Genomic DNA, 23832 nt, shown 5'->3' on the forward strand with positions numbered 1-23832 from the left:
ATTACTATGCAAACAAAACAAAATCCCCTTTACATTCCATGACAATATGTCTTCATTATTTTGGCGAATTGATCCTTTAAACCCCGAACTACATTTTCAATAAAGTTTATTCAAATAAACACCGCGACGTCACGACACACAATGGCAGCCAGTGGTTCAGCTGTGACGGTCCTGACTCCTAATGGGAGAAGACAAACGGTTAAAGTTTCTCCAAACACGCCGCTATTACAGGTAAGTTGTATTTTATGGACATTTCATGTTTCCTGACGTGGACGGTTTGTTTAACCCTGTTTTTTTGTCTCCAGACCGGAGCAAACTGTTATTTTCCTGTTAGCTTGTTTGGCTAACAGCAGTTAGCCAGTGACAGATCAGTTTCTGATTTCGTGCGGGTGAAATCAGATGATTTGGCAAACATAGAGGGACCTCGCTCACACCGTGTATTTGTCATCTTCAGGTGCTGGAGGATGTCTGCAAAAAGCATGGATTTAACCCCGACGATCACGGTTTGAAGTGAGTATCTGCTAGCTGATGTAGCTGTCACAGTACTGATGTTTAAGCTAAATTAAGGTTAGCTTTATATTCCTGGCCTGTAACTTTTAAAGTAGTTGAAGCTCTTAAACCCAAACTGAATTAAAATACATCCTGGCACGTTATTGAACCCTGTGTTTGAAGTTAATCGGGTTAAGTGTGCTCTGTGTGAGATGTAAAGTCCGAGAAGTTAACAGGAGTGAACAATAATGTGTGAATTACCATGGCTGCTGATGCTTAACCTGTTGTTACATAGAAATGTTAGCAGAAGGAGATATTAAGTTATACTGAGACCATTATATTCATTTTTATATATTTAATTTGCACAGGGGTTTAAAAACAGGGGTTTTAATTTGTAAAGCTACCTCTACTTAACCCTTTGAACCCTGAGCAAATGGACTCAGTTTCTTTCAAAAACGTGGAAAGAAGAAAATGAGCAACTTAACAAGAAATGACCTGAAAATTAGCAAGATATTGGAGAATTACCCAAAGGTCAGCCCCCCACCTTTTGCTTTCTTCTTGCAATTTGTAGGACATTTCTTGCCAAGTTGCTTGTTTCCTTTTCTCTTTTGTTTGCAAAAGAAACCAAACCAATTTGCTCAGATTTAAAAGATTGAAATGCTTGTGAAAGGCGCAAAATGCAGTACAAGAAAATTGATGTCTATCCGTGTATCAGAGGGCTAACCAAAAGAAAAAAAAAATCAGGATGACAAATGTTACTTTTTATGTTTTTATTTAATGTACTCTCAGGGATTTTAATGATAGCAGAACTAAGCAGCCCCTAGAGGAATAACATGCTGTCAAATTTAATGGTGCTCTTTGTTTTCTCATCATTGTATAGGACAGTTTTGATGTTACCATCCATCATGCTCACTTACATTTCCTGTGTCGTTAACTTTTTACAGATTTCAGAGGACTACTGTTGACCTCACGCTGCCATGGAGGTTTGCCAGCCTGCCCAACAATGCAAAACTGGAGATGGTGACAAGTACAAGGAAACAGGCTGTAGCTGACAGCCAGGTTAGTTTACACAAATTGCCTCTGTGTGTGTGTGTGTGTCCGTGTGTGTGTCTGTGTGTGTGTGTGTAAGACAGAGACAGAAACAGACAGAGAGTGAGATAGCAGTGTTAAACTGTGGTGACTGACCATAATAAAGATGCATAAAAACAGTCATCAGCTAATGTCTGTGAGCATGTAAGTATATGTGTGGTCACATTATGGTGATTGTCTGCTAGTTGGCGTAACCAGTAGCTCTATTTTGTGACATGATTTTCAGGTCTGACTTGGTGAAACAGAAAAAACGTGAGCTTATCCTATACATAAGGTTTTTAAACATGTGGAATGCACATTTCATATGTTTGAATTTCCAAAACTATTTCATTCATTGTGTTTCATGTACAGGATATTTAGATATTTATTTTATATATTTTGATATTTCTTTATTTCATGACAATTAAAATTATTGGCTGAGAATTCCTAGTAAGTACATATCCCAAATCCCAGTTAATGCACAATAGTCCGATATGTGGTTGTATTTGTGTTTTTTTAAGAGTGCTGAGGGAAAGTTGTCACTAGAACATGCAGAAAGAAAAGTGTTGCAACGAACACCGAATACCGAACTCGATGCGACACGGGCGAGCATCAATGACAAAATCAGTTATACTGCATTTGATATGGTTTTTACGTGTTTTTACGAAAGGTCTTGGCTATGTTATAATTTTAATGTTTATGCAAACAAAAGTCGCTGCAAATTTTATTTGTGCTTTTCACTATAAAACTTAAAAGATTTTCAATGTGTGTATCTGTTCTACTTTTTCTGACACATCTTAACAACGCTGCGACAATACTGATAACTGTGACCAAAATTAGGCTCTAAAATCATGACATTTACATACAGTTTCATCTCTAATACATTTGGGTTCAACCGATGTGCAGTCAGAGAACCTTTCCTATGTACATGTGTCAAAACATCTGGAAGATACTGACTGATCAAACATCACTACATTTTAGACTCCTCAGTCTTTTGCCATTCATACATGTTATTCATATTTGAGAAATAACACTGATATTATTATTTTCATATTATTGTTAATTTCATTAAGTAGAATGGTCAAATAAGTTCAACATATTGTAAATGTTTCACAGCCTTATGGTGATAGAGACAGCTGTCCAACATGTCACAAAATCTGTCTAACCATAGGGGTTTCACATGGATTGAGATCTGGTGACTGTGAAGATCATAGCGTATGACTCACTTCATTTTCATCTACACACTTAGTCACTTACCTGTGGGGAAGCATCTGGATGTATTTGATTGATTCAGGTTTTCCACTCCTCTCTAAATCACAGTGTGATGATTAGGTCTGGGTATTGTAATTCAAATGATTCCCTGAAACATAAGAAAAGTACAGCGATATATCGGACTGTCCTGAATACCATTTAGCAGCTTCGAAGCTTCAGTGATGATAACGTGCAAATATTTGAAGCTTTGACAGGACGCGATGGTACCTGGTGATGGGAGGGCACTCATCAATAGATGTACAGCAGATGCTTCACTACAGTTGGCAGCCACGAATAACTGTCCGCTGTTTGTCTCACCTGTTCCTTTTCGTGGTCGGACGGCCAAACGAATGCTCGGAGCAGGTGTTGATGAGAACATTGGCCTCAGTCGTGTCTGACACTTGCCACCTCCTTTCAGTTACACCCACCATTTTAGTGTTAAAAAAACAAAATTAAACTTTCATTCTGATTTCGACATTGACTACCACAACAATGATTGAAGCTCTGAAGCATTTGGATTTGCGGGTTTTAATTGTACCTGGAAGTTCATAAATGCTCCGCCTGTGTTCCAGCGTTCACTCCGACTCGATCTAGTTTCCAAAAAAAACACTTTGTTGAAGCTGAGCTGTAGTTTCCTATGACATCATGGCATCATAATCTAAGCAGTAAAATCACGGCTGGGTTTGATCTGTTGTACTTGTTCATTTGATGGATGGTTGACTGTTGATACCTCGCAGATTTTATATACTCACACACACTCACTCTTTAAACCACACACACAGACACACAGCAGGCTCTCCCAACATAACCTCAGCCAAACTGGTGTGCGAGAGAGTTTTGTTTGGCTGTTGACAGCCAAAAAGCTCTTTTCATCTCTCCCGGTGTGCCGATGGTGTGTGCAGCGTGCTCTCCGCGCTGGACAACATGGTTGTTGAGTAAACATAAACAACTCGTAGAATGAGTCAGAGAGAAAAAGAACAACTGAGACTCGCACTGATGCCTGGTGTTACTCATTTCCAGACCGAGGTGGGCCCACATGTGCAGCTTAATCAAGTTCGATTATCAAAGAATTTTCTTTCCTTTGCAAAACGGCTCAAGATCGTCAAGCCAAGAATTTACAAATGTCCACCGAGGGAGAATTTGAGACATAATTAAGTGAGTTTTGTTCCTGCATTTAGGTCAACCTTTTGTCAGACATTCCTTCAGCGTAAAAGGTCAAAGAGGTGTTTTGCATCCAAGTGTTTAAACCAAACAAACAAAAACAAACCAAACAAAACTGTCAAATAAAGGAAATAGCCAGTGAGACACTTAAGTGCATAACACGCTTGCAAATTTTTGATTTAAATCGATGCAGTATTTAATTTTTTTTTAAAAAAAAAAAGCTCAACTGCTCAACTGAAAGAAAAATCTGAGAAATAAACTGTTTATATCCCGGTGGCTGATGTTTCTATACCATGTATTTTATCCAGGAAGGGTCCTTTTTCACAAGCTTTTATCATAATAAATGCAAAAACTGCCACAAAAACACTCAGTGAACCTTTAAATTCATCTCAAAACTGCCTATAGTACTCACACTCTGTATTCTGAGGTTAAACCCCATCTCAAGAGAGCTGGATGGACTGTTTTCGATTTCTGGATCATGGACGCTGTTTAATGTGTAAAGTGTGTTTGTGGTCTTTGACGTACGTTTTAACTATAGTGTGTGTGTGACTGTGGTTTCTTCTCCCTCAGGTGCGGATTGCGCTGCAGATGGAGGACGGCTCTCGGCTCCAGGGTTCGTTCTCCTGTGGACAGACTCTGTGGGAACTGCTCACACATTTTCCCCAAATCAGGTGTGTCTGTGAGCCTGTACACATGTTCAAACCTTTTGTGTGTGTGCTCTTGTGCATCTATCTTTGTGAGGGAGAAACTGAGAACCATTTTGAGGACATTTTTGGAAAGGGAAGACATTTTTTTATGGCTGTTAATTTCTTCACAGGGCTGTTCAAGGATTAAGACGTGGTCTTAGGTTTAAGTTAGAATTAAATTGGGGTTATACTACGGCTGGGCAGTATGGAGTTTGGTTATTGTAATATTATAAGTGTCTATTCCTGATTTTAAAGGCTACATTACAGTAAAGTGATGACATTTTCTTAACATATCAGACTGTTCTAGCTGTTCTATATCTCACCGTGTAACTATTTTGTAAAAGCACCAGTAGAAATTTGGTCAAAAATATTTTTTTTTTTGCCACATCCACCAGCTGTTAACGATACATCGAGGTTAGGGTGGGGAAGTTGAAGGATCTACTGGTTCTCAGATGTATTCTTTTCCCTGATCTGTATTCTCATGTCAGATATTTTTTTAAACAATATTCCTTATGTTACTTAATGTAGAAACTCAGAGCAATCCAGTATAATGATTGCCATCCGTTTGAATTATTTCCACTTTAACTGTCATCAGCTTGGCATGGCAGCCAGAGCTGTGAATTCAAAATGCTTTGTAGTAGTTGGTAACTAGACACTGTGCTTCTAAATCCATCCAAAATTTAATCAAAATTCAAAAGTAAATGTATTTTACCTCCAGATTGTAAAATTGATTTTTTTTTTTATACTGTGATATTTTGCTGCATCACGCTGTTGTGACACACGTCACAGAATTTTAAGCTCTTTGATTAAATGCAGCTTTGGAGTCGCAGTTAGCTCATCTCATAGTTCTTTGTACACAGACAACTTACTTATTTTTTAACAAAAAAAACAGATATTAACTGTCAGAGATTATGGAGAAAATTAATGGGGCTTTTTTTAATATCTTCCTCCTAACTTGCAACCCCATTAAGTATTATTGTTTATTGATAATATGATGTTAGCATGTTATCGTTCTTTCCATGTTATTAAATTAACTTATCCAAATTAATGATGATTAGCAAGCTATAATTAAAATAATATTAAGAATATTAACTAACTTAAACTAAGGAAGACAGATCACTGCTCTGAAAATCAGTTTGATGTTTTTACGTTGGGTTTGTTATATTTTCATATAGCTGGTATATTGTCCTCTACAGTATTTTGATATCACACACTCCTGAGGTGCTCGAGATGGTTCTGACAAGAACAGACCACAAAACTATTTGTGTTTGCCTTCACTTTTCAGTCGGCTGGAAAGTGAAGGTGATCACTGTGAACGCAGACCAGCGCTGTGTCAGACAGCATCCCTTCTTCTCACCACTCCTCTATCAAAGTTTAAACTTTCCCACACATCACCACCACTCACTCAAACACACACACACAGACACACACAGACCTGCAGCTGTTACTCAGTAGTTCCAGCTGTGCGGTCCCAGGTGCTCTTGCATCCGTCCAGCCCTCTTCTCATCTCTATTAAATGACATCACTCCATATCCTGATCCTTTTCCAGGGAAGTTACGCTTCCATGAAATGAATATTAGCTCCACATCAGCATAAAAGCTCTGTGAACATTGTGAGGCAGAGGGGAAAGCTTTGATTTTAAGAATTGAGGAGAACAATAGTAAAACATTTATGGTTCAATTAGTTTCTACACGGGATTGTGCACACATGGCTTACACATGCAGACATCGTGCCACTGCATCCCATGAGGTTTTGTTGTAAAATCACAGGGCTGAGTTCCCTGAACAAGGAAAAGTCACTTCTGGGTTTTGTTTTGTCACTGTTAAAGCAAATAAAAGTCTGTCACCCATAATTTTAATCCCTGTTTTTCTTATTGTCACCACCCGATTGCAGTGTGTCGGAGTCAGAATCCACCCCTGTGTGTGTTTACATGAGAGATGAGGTATGCAGTATTCCTTTAACGCTTCATTTTTCATGAAATGAAAGTGACTTTTGTGGTAACAAAGCTGTGTGTGTGTGTGTGTGTGTGTGTGTGTGTGTGTGTGTGTGTGTGTGTGTGTGTGTGTGTGTGTGTGTGTGTGTGTGTTTGTAAAGGTGAGTGGCGAGGAAGCTCTGAAGAAGGCCACTCTGAGGTCTCTGGGTCTGACTGGAGGAAGTGCCATTGTCAGGTAGGCTGCTTGTGTACAAACAGCACACTGTGCATAAAACAATGTTCAGGGTTCTCGTGGTCATGGATAAACCTACAGAAGTCAGAAATTTGGAAAGAATCATTGAATGTTTTGGGAAAGTCATAGAAGTTTTTTGTTTTGTGAATTTTTTTCGGGAATCTTCCGTGGATAACCTTCCATATAATGGAACATAATGGCAAAGTTTCTGTAGCCGTCGATGTAATGTAGCTCTGTGTCGACGTGCAACATCGTTTGGTTTACCATCGCATGTGTTAATCTATTTTTCCCTCGAGTTCTGTATACCAGCTGAAATTATGTTTGAATAGAGTTTGAGTCTTTATTTTTGAAAAATGCTGGATAAGAAATGCAAGAAAAGAAATGTTATTATGGGTTATAAAGTCATAAAATAGTTCTGAAATTTTGTCCATGGAAATGTGTGTTTGAGCCTTTATATAAACTCGAGACTTTATGATTGTTTCCATTTCTGTTTAAGGTTTTTACTGAAAAAGAACAAAGCGCAGGGAGAGGAAGATGGTGGTGAACCCACTGAAACAGCTGCTATGTCAAACACACCCGTTGCCAAGGAAACCACACCTAGCTCTTCATCTCAGCCAGATCCTGCTCCGTCTCATCCGGAGACATCAACAACAGAGGTGCCAATTAAAAATTCAACCCCCCATACGCCAATCGAAGCCCACCCTGCTCCAACTCCTGCCTCCGCCACAAGTAGCACACTTCCTGTCAATCAGGAAGAGGTTCCAAACTCCCAGGATGCAGTTCGGCCAAAGATCCCTCTTGGCGAGAGAGGAATGCCAGAGGGAGATGGCGAGGAAGCAGGCCCATCAGGACTGAACTCTCACCCTTCATCCTCCTCCTCCGCTCCCTCAGCTCCTTTCATTCCCTTCTCTGGAGGCGGTCAGCGCCTCGGGGGTCCCTGCGGAGGTGCAGCGGGACGCTCGCTGTCTTCATCCTCATCATCCTCATCTCTGTCCGCTTTCGGGGCCACAGTAGAATCACCCAAAGCCAAGAAAGCAAAATCCAGCCACAGTTCTAGCACCAAGGTGAGACGTACTGTATTTCTACAAGACGAGCAAATTAAGAAACTCCTGATAGCGTATTTTAGGAGAATTAAATACTTGTTTTTCTTGTGAAAGACAAATAATCATAAGCACAGTTTGCATTTTGAGAGAGTGGTATTTATTCAGAACTATAGTTCGCCCAGCTCTAATGTTGTTTCAATTTTCTCAGCACTTTAGGTAGAAGAAGGTAAAAGGTAGAAGGTCAATTTATTAGTCGTTTTTTAATAGAGTTTAAAAAATTAAAAATTACATGTGTCCTTGATCCTGCTGCATCTTTGGAGTTGAAGGATGAGTTGATTAAAATCATCAGCTACAATGAAAATTCCATACGGTTTCTTCGGCATGTTGCTGCTGGTGGCATCATTCAATTCCCGCAGTGCATTTTTTGATTTTTTTGCATCAGAGTCTTGTGTCCTTATGGCTCCCAACAAGGTCCATCCTTCCAGTGAAACAGCTTGATCTAGGATGTTAGGAGTTAATCTTGTCTCTGTGAAGATGTGTGCAGTACAGTCTCTGATCTCTGTTGCTGAGTGAGCAAGTCATCCACTTGATTCTTCTGCAACTGGACATTAGCCAGAGGAAGGCTTGGTAGAGGAAAAGCTCTCAGTCCAAGTCGGGTCAGCCTTGCCCTGATGCCGGCTCTCCTCCCTCTCTTCATCCGGCGCTTTCGTTACTCCCCTCTGGTCTGACTGGCCGCTCGGTGTATGCCATTGTTGGGGATCCTCTCGCATCTGGTCCAAACCCCACACAACATTTCCCCTTGTTGATAAGCGCTTCTCTATCGCAGAAAAGCCGTGCTTGCTCTGACGTCATGCAAAAGTGGACGGCAATAATTTCGCGACATGGAGGCGGCCCCTGATTTTAGAGCCAGGCACCACAGTTACTCTCCACCAACTGCACCACCTGGCTCTCAGCTGATCGCACAGCTGATTGGTTAAGATGTTGACTCAACAATATGAGGTTTTATATAAACTTTTTTGTTGTTGTTGAATTTCAGAGATTTGGAATTTATTTGTCTTATTTGAAAGGTTTTTTTTCTGTTAACAGAATACATGTTGTTGTTGATAGTGACGTTTTGCTGTCAGAGAGATCATGAACCATACAGTCTATCATAAATTAACACTAGACTATTTTCATTATTTTAGAGACTATTGAACAACACAAAGACTTGTGGTCAGTAGCCTAGGTGGGATGTGAGGATTTTTAAAATAACATCTGACAGATGTGCTCAGCTGATTTATATGCAGCAGCAAACTGATATGATGCTGCTTCACTTGTGAATTAATGTAAAATGAAGACTGAGTTATGAACAGAAATTACAGATTGCCTGTGTAACAATTTGAAAGTTTACAGTGTCGTCAATGCAACAACAGGAGACTGTGAACAAATCAGTATACGGATGATTGTTGGTACTCCATTAGTTTTGGCTTACTGCTTGACAACAGTGTTGGACATACGTATTTAACATTTTCTTTTTAATTTCATGCAAGAAACCACTGTTTCATAACACAATGCCAGATGAATCAGAAACTTAAACATCAAGTCCCAGATTTGACGAATTGTGCAGATTCGAAGGTCTGGACCAAGGCAACACCCCATTGACAGATTTTTAAAAAATTTGGTACAAGCTGAAAGTTAATTTTGACCTCAGAAATAGTAGCAGATAAACAGTCAATCTGAGTTTAACCTTTAGCCTTTTCTGTTCCTTTCACAGCATCAGACCACTGCCAACCAGCTAGATGAGGACATGGAGCAAGGGGAGAAGTACTTGGAGGTAAAAAAAAAAAAAACTTTCCAGCCAGAACTTTCTAACCCTGAATCTGTTACCTGTGGATTCAGTTTATTATCTTTCCTTGTTGTGTGTTCCCCTCAAATAAAAGACTTCCCGGTATTTTTGCCTCATGTCTCTCCCTCCGGTCCTCAAAGTTTAAAAGAAAACTCTGCTTTAGATGAAGAGTGTGGACATTTAATGTCTCTGTCCATTAAGTTGCTCACTGTGTTTCTGCAGCCAGTAGAGAGGGAGCTTCTCGTCTACCACCTGGACTCAGTGTCCCGACGCTCTGACGACCACAGCGATCTGCCTGACGAGTTCTTTGAAGTGACGATGGATGATGTGCGCAAGCGCTTTGCCCAGCTGAAGAGCGAGAGGTGAGAGGAGGAAGCGAATGGGTGACTCTGGGTCAGAGGACTGTGTGTGATATTTAGTATAAATACCTTGTTGCTGCAGAAACACGTCTGGATCAGATGTGTTCCTGCACTGTTTGTAACAGATAATTAGTCAGTTTGGCATTTGGTCCTGCGGTGTTTTTTCGATGTATAACCCTTAATTGCAGAATACCATAGCAGTGATGAGAGGCCATAGGGTGGGAGAATGCCGGGCATCACTGCGTGCTTTTTGAAGTTTTTTTTTTATTTATTATGAGTTTGAAGTTTTTATTTATTTATGAGCGCTTCTTTAAAACAGATGTGAACAAGTTTACTCTGTGCTCTCTGGATGTGGCTGCAGCAGACCACAGCTGCTGAGACACTGTGTGTGTTTGCAAACATTTTCTTATTTATAAGACACCACGCACACTACAAAAGCTTCTAAATATGGCGTACAGGGAGCAATTAGTGAGCCTGTTTTGTGTAGACGTTTATCCTCCAGCCATCGACCAAACGCCGTCAGATTGAGACCTCACCGCGCACATCCTTTAATCTCTGTCTACATTGACTTAGCTGGCTGCCTCATGGCTACGCTACTACCGTGTCAATGACTGCAATTACCAAGGGGAGAATTAAGCCGACCACAGCAATTCATCTCTGCCTCTGTCACGCACACACACACACGGCCACACACGAGTAAGGATAGAAGATGCAGAATTTTCTGCTCATCTCTCCCATTGTTGATTCCACAGGTTTTATTTCACAGCTCATTTTATTTTAACTGCGTCCGTCTCTTTTCTCCCTCGCTCCTGCAGGAAGATGCTGGAGGAGGCTCCGCTGATGACTAAATCCCTGAGAGAAGCACAGATGAAGGAAAAGATGGAAAGATATCCCAAAGTGAGCACAAGTGAAAGAAGCGACGTCACAGTCCTGATTTTAGTTCTACGTGTTTATAAAATATATCGGCTTTCAATAACCAACTGCCACTGTGTGTCTCCAGGTGGTCCTAAGGGTCCAGTTTCCAGACAGACATGTACTGCAAGGCTTCTTCAGGCCCCTGGAGACAGGTGTGTGTGTGTGTGTGTGTGTGTGTGTGTGTGTGTGTGTGTGTGTGTCTGTGTGTGGAGTGTTCATTTCAGCTGGCTAGCCACAGGTATGGCTGCAATGTTAAAGCTACTTGCGGCTCCCTCACCACATTTATGACTGTAGCCACACCAGAGTGACGGAGAGACAGAAATAATGAGACAGGTCTGTAATTCCAGGGATTAGATCCACCTCAGGCCCAGCAGCAACACGACAACCAGCAGAACAACAAATCGGAGGGAAATTCCATCTGAAAAAATGAATTATGCTGCACACAGGGACTGATGGAGGTTCAGATAAATCAGTTTGTTCATGCTCAAAGTTTATACTCTGTTTGTTTTGTGCCCAGTTGGTGCTGTGAGGCATTTCGTGAGGAGTCACCTGGAGGATCCTAAGCTCAGTTTCTACCTGTGTAAGTGTCATATAATTATCACACCAATTAATCGCAACATCTTTAAACATATGAATCCATTTTAATTATCTTTGTGGAGTCACACACACTGTTTGCATAAGATTCCTCATCGCTATTATCTAAGGGAATATTTTTATATTGCTTTTCTTTTACTGTCTCAAAGTCAAACTGTGATTATTTAGGTCCCAAATTAAGAGAAAATTAATTCATTGATTAAATGAAACAACAGTGTAAATGCGACAAATTACACTTAACTTGTAACTTGTTATATTGTTTACAAACATAGGAAAACATAATAAAATTTCCAACAGAAATTTATCGAGTTCCTACGTCAGTGGCCGTACTTTGTTGGTTTTAATTTCTGGCACCAAACAAAACTATGTACAGTCCAGAACAGGTGGAAGGAAAGGTATTCAAATGATGCATTTGTCTCACACACAGTCTTTGCCTATCAATCAAGCTGATGCTCTCTACTCATCAAGTTACTGCTGAGATGCGTGAATACGAGCGAAATAGCTCCAATGAACAGTTGCCTGATACCACTTACACTCTCTTTCCATCTTCAGTCTGACATTGCATGAAGTCTGACTGATTTCTGTGGGGGAGGGTGATTCGGTTTTTCCGAACCAATCCCTAGAGACCAACATATCCGCCTGAATCTGTCTCTATTGTTGTTATTACTAATTATACCGTAGGTTCCAGCACACCACTTTACAACTGCTGACAACAGCTCGACAACGACATTTATCCCACACATGGTGCAGATTGTCTAATCGTTAGTCCCCCCGAGGCACTCACTGATTGTTTTTGTATCAGTCGGACGCTGCTGTTTCATGTCAGGATACCAGACGAATCAGTCAACTCAGTGGAGTGAGCAGATTTCAAGACCTGGACTCAGGCAGTCCATGTTGTCCAACAGGGCAAGAAACAGTTTGTGAACAAGCCAACAGATTATCCACATAATATAAACCTCTTTCTGAACCTTAAGGTTTTTTTAAAATGAGGATGCTGCAAATTTAAAATCTCAGCCACGTAACTGATGAGTACAAAGTTGGATTGAAATGAAATTATCTTTTAGTATTTATTATTAATGGTCCATTAGCACTTCATTCATCAGCTTGTCGTTGTTTGATTGATTTTAGTGGATGTTTGATGACAAAAGACTCATCAAATTGTAATACTGGTCAGAGTCACTGAGCACACAGGACTATCTAGACTTGATTTACTTAAGTGTATAAAATAATTGTTTCCACTGACTTGCTGTTGTCCATTATTTCCTGCAAAGCAGCGACATCAATAACATCTATAGGAAAAGCTTGCAGTCTGTCTGCAAACATTGGTCTTATTATTTTTTTATCATTTTCTTTGTTCGATTTAACTTTTCAGTATCAGTAATGCTGTCAATATATATTGTGAAGTGTAATGAGCCATTTTTCTTATTTGTACCTTTTCTTTTTTTTTGCTAAAAACTTTCAGTCATCACCCCGCCAAAAACCATCCTGGACGACCCCTCAGTGACACTGTTCCAGGTAAGATCTCTCAGTGTTATGTAAGTCTTAAGACAACACTTTGTTTTTAACCACAATAATAAACAGAATGATTTGAGTCAAGCAAACCACATCACAGTCAAACTCCAGAAAACAACAAGTACAAAACTCTGACTTCCCATCTTTGAACCCCCCCCCCACACACATAGCGACTGACTGTAAAATGTATCGGCGGGTCCCTCTCTCCTTTTCAAAGCCCCACCACATTCCCGTTCTCCCCCTTCTCTCGCTTCTACACTCTCTCACACTTGTCCCCCCCCTTCTCCCACTGTCCTTGACCCCAGCTGGGCTTGATTTTTCCCAGACTGGCACATGGGGTTAATACAGGCCTCGCTTTGATCTTGACACACACACACACACACACACAGACACACACACACACCCAGAGCAATGGGCAGCCTTGATGCTTTGTTGCCTTCGAGCTCAGAGTTATTCGAATAATGAAAGAGAGAGAGAGAGAGATGCAAATGGAAAACAAGAAGTTGTTCTCTTGCACGATTCATCAGTCTGTACCAAAGCGGGCCACATGGATGCTCGGTGTTCTTTTATTTTTAGCTGCATTATTTTAGAATAATTAGAGCACGTTTTCTTCCTCTGACACTTTGACTCGACCTTAAGTAGACGTGAGAAGAAGTGGAGGAACGAAGGGGAGGAAGAGAAAGTTGTTTGAAGTGATATCATGTTGTGATGATGAACAAGATTCAGCTCCACTGAGGGACTGGTACAAAAGATAACAATCCTCAGGAGATCACTCTAAAATGTGCGTGCGCGCCCTTTTGGTGCCATGAGCCCTCTGAATCAAATCTGATGTTCTGATGCAAGTCGCAAATCTTTTTTTCGTTTTTCATCTTTGTGTCCCTTCCTGAACTCTCTGCCTGTTTATCTCTACACGTCCCTCTCCTGTACCCCAAAGTCCAGCTCTTTCTTTCTCTCTTTTCTCCTCGTTCTCCCCCGCCACCCTCATCCACCTCCACCACTGTCCCTCTCTCCGACCCTCTCTTGTGCCTCACCCCCATGTCTCTATCCATTAGGGACTTAAAAGCGTTAAAGGGCACAAAAACAAAATCTTTAATCCCCTTGGTATCATGTCACACACACACACACACTGTCTGGCTCCGTTTCCCTGTCTATACATCAATCTTTGACAGAGACACAAAGAATCTTTCATCTTTTTTTGTCATGTCACATAGACATGAGTGCACACGCATATGTTTTTTCACACACACACACACACACACACGCACAGACGCACACTTTAATCACTTTGTGTCATGTCAGGAAAGGAATGTTTCCCAACCCAGAAGCCCTTTGATACCAGGCGTCCCCTCCCTCATCCGTCTCTCCCTCTGTCTTCCATCAGGATCCGTTCTGCCTCCCTCCCTCCATTCCTCTATCCTATATGTTTTTTTTACACTGTCTCTCTCTCCATTACACACACACACACAAACACACACACACACAGGTCCCGTCCCGTCGCCCTGTCTCATCCCATGTGGAAGTGCTGCAGCCAGAGGAGCAGGATAGCAGGAATGCTCGTTGTTTCACTGTAACACATTGTTTCCTGCTCACAGCGCTGCGATAATAGCAATTAGGCTAGTGTCCTAATTTAGCAACCAGCTTCTGAGGGCGAGGGGGGGGGGGGGGGGGCAGAGAGAGAAAGGACAGTGTGTGTAAGGCCGGGTTGTAGTGGAGGGTAAACCCGCCTAATCCCAGTGACAGCCACGGTACCTTCTTTTTGGACAGCGTTGATTTGAAACAGTGGAGGATGGGACTGTTTCGCTGATGGCGCCAGAACTGTAGCTAACGATTATTTTCAATACAGATTAGTCTGTAAATTAAACGTTTGCTAAGCCCCCTTATTTATTGTTGCCACACCTGTCGAAAATTCAAAGCAGATTTAAAGATTTAGTGGATTTAAAGACTTTATTGGTCATGTTTAAAGCCAGAAACATATTATTACCCGAACACCTACAGAGGTTTCTCATATTAAGATCGAATGATGAGGATCATAGAAGAAAGTTTAATTTCAAAAGTCAGTACGCTCGCACTACATTAAAGCAGATGTGTGTTTCACTATATGGAGTCAAACTGTGGAATTTTCTGAATAACGACTTCAAATGCAGCTCATATATTATTTAATTTGAAGGAGGGTACAAAGAAAAAATAATGGGACGTTGTGAACTTTCTGACTAACGCTAATGTTAAGATGACTGATTGTTTCTTTTGTTATTGCTAAATTTAACATGATTTGTGAAAACACAAAGGTGTATATAGAAAGGTCGGCCTTTTGTATCTGTATCTGCAGTAGCTTTTGTTATCAGTATAAAAAAAGTATTAGTATTTCTTCCTCCTGCTCCTGTTTGTTCATGGAATGTGTCGAAGTATTATGAGAAATCAGACAGTGTATGATGGGTTTTTGTTATTATTCTGGAAATGAAATGAACAGATAAACCAAATATGAATATGAATATGAAATCTGACACGGCACATGATGCACACATGCAGTTTACAAAGATACTGTCAAAGCTGTTATTGATTCTGAAGGAAATGGCTCCTTGATTTCAGACAATCAGACAAAAGCTGCTTCTAATTTCTTGCCAGGGATTATTGGTTTCAGTCTGCAGTGACAAATGATTCTGTCCAGTTTGATGCCTGTAGCTAGGTAGTGTTAGGTAATGTAACTAAAACTTTAGCTCCATGAGTTGAAAATGAAGGGTCAGGCTAACTTGTTAAAGTTTCAAGTTGACTTTGAGAGAATCTTGTAAAATTGGTCTTTATGTGATACTACTGTAAAAAGACTGAGGAGCAATAATAACAATGCTATTAACCGAAATAATTATTGTTTATAAAATGTCTGAGTATAGAGACACACAGTTCCAAGTTCTTATATTTGAGAAACTGGTTGCGTGAAAATGGCTCAGAAGATAATTAAAATAGTTGTCAATTAATTTTCTTGACGAGTCATTTTAGCTGCACTTTTGAAATATCTTAATTTGTTAAGTACTTAGTTACTTAAGTTATCAAATATTCTTAGTGGAGTAAAAGATGCGTTTCCCTCCTGAGTGGTGGAGTACAAATGGAGAGTGGCATGAGATCAGAAAACTCAAGTAAAATAAAACTACCTAAAATTTGTCCTCAAGTACAGTACTTGAGTAAATGTAGTCAGTTACGCCCCACCACTGATCCCTAATGCTAATACTTACTAATATTGTAAGACACGGCTGTACGTTCCTGAAGGCTGAGCCAATTTTAGGGCTGAGATGTAACAGACGTAAACATGTGCATCGTGTTTGCATTCTAAGCAGGCCAAGTTTCCATTTGTTACTACTGTTGTACTCGGAGACAGTGAAAGTCAATTCATCTGTTTACTTTATTTATGGATCAGTACAAATACGTTTTAAAAATAGCACATAGTCGCATAAGTACAAAAATAAATCAGGTATAGAAATAAAAATGTTAATGCATCAAGTTGCATCGGCGATAATAACCTCATCATAGCATAAAGGTGCTCAGATGTCCCCACTCTCTGAACCAGTACATCAGTAATCATTGAAAACATCTGGACTCTGTACTTTTGCACCCATGCTCTCCTGTGTTGTTGTTATATTTCTGTGAAGACACACACGAGCAGAAGACTGCGTTTTCTCAGTCTAGTTTTGTTTGTCTTCTCTAGTTATAGTCGCAGACGCGTGCCCTGCCTGCCTGCCTGTCTGCATTTCTACCTCATAATTGCACGCTTGATAATATCTGCCTGCGAATGGTCCATTATAACCATTAAGACCTTCACCGGAGAGGAGTGTTGTGCTTCAGGGGTGAAAGTGTTTTCACTAACCATTTGATTGTTGCTCATTTTGTGGTCTGCTTCAAAGAACCCACGGTTGCTGGTTCAGATCCCCGAGCAATGAATCATCTTCAAAAATGAACTTGACTCTGGCTTGGATGTGGTCACAGCGCTCGGTTTGCGTGTAGAGGAGAGGCAGTTTTGTTTTGATTTTTCCATGTTTTTGCAGAAATTGACTTGTGTGCCAAACATTTTTGATGGCTTCTGTTCACGTCTGTTCGTCTCCCTCTCTGTCTGTAGGCCGACCTGTTTCCTGGCGCTCTGGTGTACTTTGGCTCTGACGTTAAGACAGGTTTCGTCTCTTTGGTTCTTGTCTTTCATATGCTGATTTTGAATTAGATACTGGTGTATTACTGAGGAATGTAATTTAACAAAACAATAGTTTACATTGTGTGACTGTGTGTGTTTCCTCCACAGATTTTTACATAAAAAGGGAACTACTCAAATCTTCTGTCTCTGCCTTGCAAGCAAATGAGTCCATTGCAAGGTATGTGTTCACGTGTGTGTGTGTTTAAATGTGTTCCCTGGCCGTGCATGCGTTAGGGTGTGTATATATGCACTTGTATCCCGCGGCAACCAGCCTATTTTCCTGTCACAAAGCTGTCATCATTGGAATCCCTTTGAGGTTCTGCCTAAACAGCAGGTGCCCCCATGCGCCCTCATTTCCTCCACACATGCACACACACACACACACACACACACACACACACACACACACACACACACACACACACACACACACACACACACACACACACACACACACACAAACCATTTTCCAGTCCTTCTAAAGATAGAGCCCGTTTCCCAAAAGTGACCCCCACCTGTTGTCCTTCTTTAACAAGGTCATCACTCCTCTGTTTTAGATCTTCATCTCACCCAGTTGTTTAACTTCTGCTGCAGCTCTTCGTGCAAAACAACGGAGCTTTAAATAGATGCAGGAAGTCTTCAAGAAAACAGAAAACAAGATGCTGTCTTCAAAGCATCTTTCTTGGTGACACATATGTTTAATACTTCAACGTTTTTTTTTTTCCTCCTCCAACCTCAGCTGCATACTGCTGTCCCCAACACCCTCCTCCATGTCTGAGGGCTCCGAGGAGCCACTGCCTCCTCCGGAGCCGAGAGCGGACACCAGCCGGTCCACACAGGACGAGAGTGACCCTGCTGCACACACTCAGGCTGCTAAACCTACCAGATCCGACCCGGGCAAGGTGCCCAAGTGGCTCAAGCTTCCAGGTGAGGACGTGACAGGATACAGAGCACACAGCCCCTCACACAGGCCGTGTTTACACCTGCTATTAACACGTGTCGTCGGTGATCCAGCGCCAAATACAAGTGGCAGCGATCATCAAGACACATTGTGGTCCAGTCACTCAAACTACTTTCCAAGGTGGTGTAGTTGGCAAACCAAATATCAAATATAACTGGACTTAATAACTGTGCACGTGGCCTTTTGACCTTCAAGTGTAAGTGACATAAAAAGTAACGAAAACTGAAAACGAGGTCAGCAGGAGGCACGTGATAGACACAGGTGTACACAGCGATGTGTCTTGGCTGTCCACTCGTGTTCAGATCACCAAAACACCTATTAATACCAGGTGTTAACACGCTCATAAGCCCTATTCACACGGGTCAAGTATTACCAGGACCTTGTGATTGAGAAATTATCCCCACGTCTGTGTTTCGGGCGGCGCTTTTGGATAAGCAACGTCAGTATTTAGCCGGAATTTACTGACAGTTGTAGTTGACCTGCATCATCAGCACTACATGGACCTACATGGACCCATGTGGTGACACTTAACTCACGCTCTCCTGTCAGGCTTCTTAAGGGGTCTGAATGATTTTTTTCGGGCTGTCTTTTTACCTCCTCATCACGACATTCTGTGACATTGGTCACACTTGGCTGTTTGGCAGATGATGTGGTCCCCGGTCCAGTTCTGCAGTACATATGGGAGGTGTTTTTGCTTGTCAGGAATTTATTTCCTCTGTGGCAGAAAAACATGTTACACAAGCCACCAGAGACTCCTGGAAGTCAAACTGGGCTTCGTAAACACTCACAGGGCTGACTTACTGTAACCGACACACTTTAAACAGATTCAGAGGAAGTCACAAGCCGAGCAATACTTTAGACTGCAAACAACCCATAATGCAACGCTCTCTGTAGGAGCCGCTGTTACACCAGAACCCTCTCCATTCAAAAAGATGTTGTGAATATATAACTGTTTAGCCTCCAAAAATGAAGACCCCACTTTTTCAAGTCTCATCTCATATTCAGGCCAGTCCCTACATAACCTTTTATCTCAAAAAGCATTCGCTTCAGTGACAACAATTACGTGCATAAAATACTGTTTCTTTTGCCCTCAGTCTGGAAAAAAACAATATTTCTTCTAAGCTGCATACATGGCTAATGTAAATTTAAATACCACTAATATTCCTGTTTACATGCAGCTGTGCATACTCCAAATAATATGCCCAAATGTGTCTTTTTTTCACATGAAAATATGGAAAAGTGGAACGGCTGTCCCGGCTTCTGGAAATGTGCGGGAATCCTGTAATTAAAACATTTGTCTACTGTCACAGCATCCTGTGATTGGTCTGCTTTGCCGTTATGCGACAAATAAACCTCATCTCCAGAGTCCAGTTGGAAGACGCACCTTTCCAATCCGCCTCGGTACGCTCGTTCGGTTCTCACTGGAGCTCCATTGACGTCTTTCACATCAGCCCAAATAAAGCACCCAAAACAGAAACAAGTTTTGTACCCCTCCAGACATGTCCTTTTTTTCTGTAGTGAAAGATCAGAAGTCTTTGAGCCACACGATTCTTGTCGTGGTAAACACACACACACACACACACACACACACAAACCACAGTCAATAGGAAATGGCCTTTTGAAAAAGAATTCCTCGTGACTCAGAAGATAAGGATGCATTTTAGGATGAACCAATTAGTTCAGGATGGTCACCCCCTCCAGCCCAGGAGACCACTACAGACACTGAGGGCCCGGGGAGACAGCCTGCTGCTGGGCCACATCACACAGCTCGGGCCCCTGCGGTCTGTCCAGGCACGGCGCTTCTCTGTTGTTCTATTGTGGTGTTTCTGGTGGTCACTGTATTGATGTTTTTGTTTAGAATAATGCTCCCTTTTCTCTCTCTTGGTCTTGTTTGTGTTTTCGTGCGCATTTTATTTCTGGCTGATCTCCGTGTGTGTCCATGTGCGTCTTTTTAAGAAAGTTGTGGCTGCTTTCTCTTTCATGAGGAAAGTTGAAAGAAAAAAACAGAGAGGAGGGGGGCTGAATCTGGAGTTATAGGCTCCATGTGTGGAAGCCTACAGTACAGAGGGCACTTTAACACACGCGCGCACGCACACACACACACACGCACACACTGAGTCTGTTTGTCCATCGCTGGACATGTCCCGTAGTAGCCAGAACCGACACAGTTTTCATCTGTCTGGTGAATTTCAGGCACGGCAATAGAAAAATGCATCTTTTTATAAAAAAGCTTTCTGCTCCTTCTTGCATCATGACGACCAGTACTGTCTTGATGCCGTGAGACAGTTGAGTTATTACATGTTGCACAGAGTGTTATGAAAAACAGCCATGTCTGGATATTATCGTGCTTGTTTGAAATGATTTTGCAATGCGTATCCAGTAACTGTTTAAAATTCAGTAGTGGTTATATATTTGTTTTTTTTGGCCGGGGTAGGCAGAAATCTGGAAAAGGCAAAACAAAAAGACAGCATTTGAGAATATTCCCTTCTTTCTTTACTAAGCCCCTCCTACTAGACGACCGTGGTCACTTGCACGTGCTTTATGTAGTAACAGTGTTTCCCATTCATTGATTTATTACATCTTATTTCATTGTACAGTTGCCTGCTGCTCTTCGCTCCCCTTGTTGCTTCTCTCTTCCTGTTTATCAGATCACAAACGAGACAAGTATTAGCGAGCTAGCCATCCCAAGGTCCCTTAATCTTGCTCCACACCGCTGTGGACCACATCTGTGGAAGAAAAGCGGGCAGCAGCTCTGGAGACGCACCTTCTGTTCGTGGCTGTAGCAGCTCTGATCAGGCCACCAGAAACCCCCCAGCACAGGGTCAAACCTCTGTAAAGGCAGCAACAGAAAGTTTGCTGATCCAGTGGGGAGTGGGGGCTGTCCGGCGTTTGCTCTGGCTGGTTGTGGTTTGCTCTGGCTGCTGAGTGGAGGTCATCTCCAGAGCAGCGGGGAGTGAAGCGGAGGACACACTGTGAATCGAGGCTTTCCTCGCTAACGTCAGTGACATAAATGTGAATTTAGCAGTGAGTCTTTAGCTCCAGTTAGCAGAAGGCAAAACTATGAGCAGCACTTTCTCTCCATCTCTGAAATGCTTCTCTGATATTGACACGTGTTCTGTTTCTTTCATGTTCAGACCCTTTTTATGCATCATCAATGTGATTTATATTGTTTGTTTTTTTGATCTGTACAAAATCTGTGTAAAAATGTCATGTTTTGGTTTTATCAACATTTGTGTGCCGCACGCTACATGCTGTGATGTCATATTTAATAGGCAGTCATGAGAGTGGTATTGATCTTCCTTTGTAAAGAAAATAAGTATAAGTATTTCTCAAAATATGGAAAAATTTGGAAGGCGTAGATACACTTTCTTGTCATATATACTACTAATTTTCTTTCCTTTTTTTAATGCATTTTAAAAGCAAAAGTGTAAATAAGTTACATACGATATCGGTGTAGAGATCCTTAGTTTCTATGTTGTAGATCAACAAAATAAGAAGACTATCCTTTGAATAAAACAAAGATTTTTATTCTGTAATGTTAAAAATGTCACTGCACTGTTATGTTGTGCTCTGTGTTTATTAACTGAGCTGTTAATGACGGTCTCCTGTTTTCTGCACAGGTAAGAAGTAAGACTGCTGCTGTGTGCTGATGGGAGGACTCACCACGACAGACGTCTGACAAGCTGCGTGCAGACCGAGTAGAGCACTTAAACCTTTGCTGCGCTTTGAAAAAACTCGACTTTGTGACAGCAGCGGACTAAATCCATTGTTGAAGAAGCCTGCACTTGACTTGGTTTTAAAATGGTCACAATAATGAGATAATGACTGAGGAAATAGTGAATATAGCAAATTGCCAAGAGGATTGTTGTGTTTCATTCCAGTTGGAGAGAGTGCTGAAGAAAACGCTTTTATTCAGCGGGTGAAAATGTTGTGCAAAGTGAATAAAGATGGTTGTACTATAACTTTTATGTCGTCTTGTATTGAAATTCAAATGACATGTTCTCATCCAGTTAGTTCAAAGACCGACAAACTCTAAATACGCCACACTGCAGTATTATTTCCAAAATTCATCCCTGTAATAATGTACTGTATCTGTCTCTGCCTTCGACAGTTTTTAGGTATGTTCTCTGTCATTTGACACATTATGGCCTTTTTTCTTTAGGAAGTTTGCATCTCTAACTCTGGACATATATTTCATATTTTTTATAGAGTTTTAGGTTTTTTTCTGTAATTGAATAATATCCATTTTGATAAATCAATATCTTTTGTTCCTGAACATAACTAAAAGGGTCAGTGACTAGAGCCAGTCATGATGACAAAAAACCCAAGCGCCAGCTATCTTAGCATGTAACAGCACCCACCATCGCACCAAATAAGGCCTTAGTTGTTATCAAAATGTCTTAAATCAATCTTTTAAAAGTCCAAGATGGGAAGAAAGTTTTTTTTTCAGACATGCATTGTATTTCTTAAAATATTTGGTAATATTTGCCAGTCAAATAATTTACAAAATACCTCTCACATGAATGTAATGCAGAAAACCAACACCAATATTATATTAACCACATCCAGTTAAATGACGAATTAACAAGGCAAACCAAATCAATAATTTTATGTAAACATAACATCCTTTTTTTTTTATGTGTTCCACTGTATAAGGTTTTTTTTACTCTGAGCAGCATTACAAAAAGTCTATAAAAGTTTTAAATCTCACTTGTCTTAAGTTGTATGAAGCCTGTTGGATCATATATTTAGTGGTAAATGAAGTATACTGATTTCAATTTTCACTAAACAAAAAGTTGCATGCAACACCTTTATTTTATTCTCCTGTTTTTTTTACAGTTTTAAGGTCCAAGAATTCATGCACATAAAAGGCTTTTTTCTCTCAAATTTAGTCATGAATTTGCTATAATTGATGTTAGTAGGCACCTTTCCTTTTTTAAGGCTGACAGGTGCAGCATGAAAGTGCTGATTAAACAGCGTCATTACTACACAGGTGTGCTCTGAGCTGTTCACAACAAAAGGCCACTCTAAAATATTCAACTTAACACATTTGTGACCATAATTTGATAGAATTAAGTTTTTTATTTGTAAAAAAAAACAAACCAAAAATCTGTTAAAATAGTTTTTTAACCAAGTTTGGGTTTGATTTTTTCATTTTTTTTTTTTTTTTAGCATAAACAGTGGTTTAGTTAGCAAAGAACGTGTCTCCTCCAGCATTCCCAAAAGATGATCCAAAGATGGCACACAGTATCTGCATTTTAAAGGTAATTTGGATGGGCTGTTTTTTTTTGTTAGTTTTTTGAGGGGTAAAAAAAATCAGCCTTAAACGGCATACAGTTAAAGAACTGAAACTAACTTGTTACGCAGCTTGCTAGCCATCATTAAACCTTTCAACCATTTCTCTTACTCTTCTTTTTCTGTCACTTCTGTGCTTTGATTTTTTGGGAAGTGAATGGGATGTATCTGAGGTAACACCAAAGTCTATTTATGTGAGTTTAAAAGTAAGTGAAAGTGGCGTTAAAGGGCAGCTCAGCATTTTTCAGGTTTCTCCCTGTAACCATGGAGACCACAGCTTTGATATGGACCTCAGTGATCCACAAATTCACTCAGCATCTGACTCTCACGGGCCCTC

The 23832-nt window shown here is 40.8% G+C and overlaps 1 protein-coding gene across 1 annotated transcript; it reads left to right on the forward strand.

The window, feature by feature from the left end:
• The first annotated feature begins 134 nt into the window (after positions 1-134).
• Positions 135-22162, forward strand: aspscr1 (ASPSCR1 tether for SLC2A4, UBX domain containing). The gene is made up of 17 exons (XM_042485362.1): positions 135-231; positions 455-510; positions 1434-1548; positions 4540-4640; positions 6549-6597; positions 6750-6823; positions 7317-7884; positions 9617-9676; positions 9911-10050; positions 10863-10944; positions 11048-11114; positions 11480-11542; positions 13019-13071; positions 17171-17222; positions 17348-17417; positions 17979-18166; positions 21821-22162. Exons 1-17 carry the CDS (start codon positions 142-144, stop codon positions 21829-21831), a joined length of 1839 nt encoding a protein of 612 aa, XP_042341296.1. The 5' UTR covers positions 135-141; the 3' UTR covers positions 21832-22162.
• The last annotated feature ends 1670 nt before the right edge of the window (positions 22163-23832 follow it).

This window comes from Plectropomus leopardus, chromosome 4, assembly GCF_008729295.1.
Source record: "Plectropomus leopardus isolate mb chromosome 4, YSFRI_Pleo_2.0, whole genome shotgun sequence".
Classification (NCBI taxonomy): Eukaryota; Metazoa; Chordata; class Actinopteri; order Perciformes; family Serranidae; genus Plectropomus; species Plectropomus leopardus.